This window comes from Octopus bimaculoides, chromosome 3 (genome assembly GCF_001194135.2).
Source record: "Octopus bimaculoides isolate UCB-OBI-ISO-001 chromosome 3, ASM119413v2, whole genome shotgun sequence".
Classification (NCBI taxonomy): domain Eukaryota; kingdom Metazoa; phylum Mollusca; class Cephalopoda; order Octopoda; family Octopodidae; genus Octopus; species Octopus bimaculoides.
The window spans coordinates 45,097,097-45,099,532 of NC_068983.1; the positions used below are offsets into that span (position 1 = coordinate 45,097,097).

The window sequence follows — 2,436 nt, forward strand, 5'->3', positions numbered from 1 at the left end:
TATATATATATATATATATATATATATGGGAGAATATACAAATAATAACAACAGACGAGGACAGGTGGTGTAAATAACAAAAGTATATATTTATCAACCCCTTACAACATAGACACACGCATGCTCAAACACACGCACACGCACGCACATATATGTATTCTTTAATTCTTTAAATTGCTCCACCTTCAAAGCTGCGGTTATGCTGGGGCATAACCGTTAGTATCTATGTATGTGTGTCTTTGCCTCCATGGTCGTACTCCACCACCGCTTCACAACCAGCGCTGGTGCGTTTACGTCTCCGTAACTTACGAGGGGCATGAAAAAAAAAATTAAGTGCTGGGGGCGACTCATTCGACCAACAATTCGTCAAGGTGGTACTCCAGCATGGCCGCAGTCTAATGACTAAAACAAGTAAAAGATAAAAGATAGAATAATAAAAGTTCTCGATCTGTCTGTTTGCCTATCTGCCTCTTCCCTCCCTCTGTCTTTCCCGCGCGTACACATATGTACGTACATACATTATGCATATATATATGTACATACGTACACACATATATATAACTAGCAGAAAAACTACCCCGTGTTTCTTCTAGTGTAAACAATTTAGTAACGGCAAGGAATGTTTATAATGAATTTGTAGAGAAAGATTAGTGAGCTAGCAACAGATTTTATAGTGAGCCAGGAAGAAATTTCATAGCGAGCTATTTTGCAAACAGGGCGAATGACCGCGCGTATATCGTTATGATTCGGTGTGTCTTAGGTTGATGTTTTATTATTGTATTGTTGTTGGAACAATATTTTGTACTAGATTGAGCAAACGTATGATGAAAGGACTTCCAAGAGAAAACCGTTGTCTTTGTTTAAAAAATAGTATACCTTGAACCACACGATCTATCTATCTATCTATCTATCTATCTATCTATCTATCCTATCTATCTATCTATCTATCTATCTATCTATCTATCTATCTATCCTATCTATCCTATCTATCTATCTATCTATCTATCTATCTATCTACCCATCCATCCATCCATTCATCCATCCATTCATCCATCTATTTATCTGTCTGTCTGTCAGTATGTCCGTCCATCTATTCATCCATATCTATCTATCTATCTATCTATCTATCTATCTATCTATCTATCTATCTATCTATCTATCTATCTATCTATCTGTCTGTCTGTCTGTCTGTCTGTCTGTCTATTGGGCCTAACTGTGTGTCTAAAAATTTGCTTCGGTCTCATGATGTCCTGGCCTCGATCTCACTTGGGCGAGTATATATTTACCATAAACTCGTGTCGATCCAAGAGTTGTGAATGAATTATGGAACATCTAACGGACTGTTAACATAGAATGTATCAACAATTTAATAGCCTAGTTTTGTTACACTTGTCACATTGATGCAAACTAAGATTAGCACCAGCAATAACAACAGTACCTCCAGTATTAGCAATATCAATAGCAACAGTAGTACCAGTATTAACAACATTAGCATTAGCAACGAGTAACATTAATTAACAACATCAAAGGTAGCACCAGGATTAGCAGCAGCAATAGTATCAGCATTTGCAGCGACAATAGAAGTAGCATTAACACCAGCATTAGCACCAATAGTAGCAGCAGGAGAAGCACTAGCATTAGTACCAGCGGTAGCACCATCATTAGCGACAGTAGTAGTGCCAGTGGTACCACCAGGAGAAGCACCAGCCTTAGCGCCAGCATTAGTAACAGTATTAGCACCATCATTAGCACCAGTATCTGCGCAGGCATTAGCAACCCTTGTTGCACCAGAGGTACCACCAGCATTAGCAACAACAGTAGCACCAGTAGTACCACAAAGAGGAGTACCAGCATTAGCACCAACGGTAGCACCAGCATTAACAACAGCAGTAGTACCAGTGGTACCATTAGCAACAGCAGTGGTACCACCAGGAGAACTACCAGCAGCAGCAGCGGTAGCACTAGCATTAGCAACAGCAGTAGCATCAGTAGTACCACAAGGAGGAGTACCAGCGTAACCACCAACGGTAGCACAAGCATTAGCAACAGCAGTACACCAGTGGTACCATCAGGAAAACTACCAGCATTAGCATCAGCGGTAGCACTAGCATTAGCTACAGAGGTAGCACCAGCACTAGCACCAAGATTTGCACCGGCATTAGCACCAACAGCTGAGTTGAATTGCAGCCCCTCAAGTTGCCTGGTTGTCGTTCGGCGATTGAGACGGTGCAACATTAGAAATAAGATGCAAATTTCTGATTTTCCCGTTCGGTCAAAATATGCTTTCGAATCTATCTCGACGACCAGCTGTGACTCTAAAACAAGTCAAAGGAAAAAAAAAAAAAAACAACAACATTGTCATTATTACCATGAAACAAGAGCCGACACATATATCCATTTCTGCTTCAGTTTAATTTCCAGCCCTTTATTGATTAA

At 40.1% G+C, this 2,436-nt stretch overlaps 1 protein-coding gene across 1 annotated transcript in view; it reads right to left on the minus strand.

The window, feature by feature from the left end:
- Positions 1-1,510: 1,510 nt before the first annotated feature.
- LOC106868697 (circumsporozoite protein-like) overlaps positions 1,511-2,436 on the minus strand; it is a 2,725-nt gene continuing 1,799 nt past the window's right edge. The window contains exons 2-3 of the mRNA XM_014914087.1: positions 2,027-2,315; positions 1,511-1,937 (exon numbers count right to left, since the gene is read on the minus strand). Coding sequence (XP_014769573.1) covers positions 1,511-1,937; positions 2,027-2,315 — 716 coding nt within the window. The remainder of the gene's footprint in view (positions 1,938-2,026; positions 2,316-2,436) is intronic.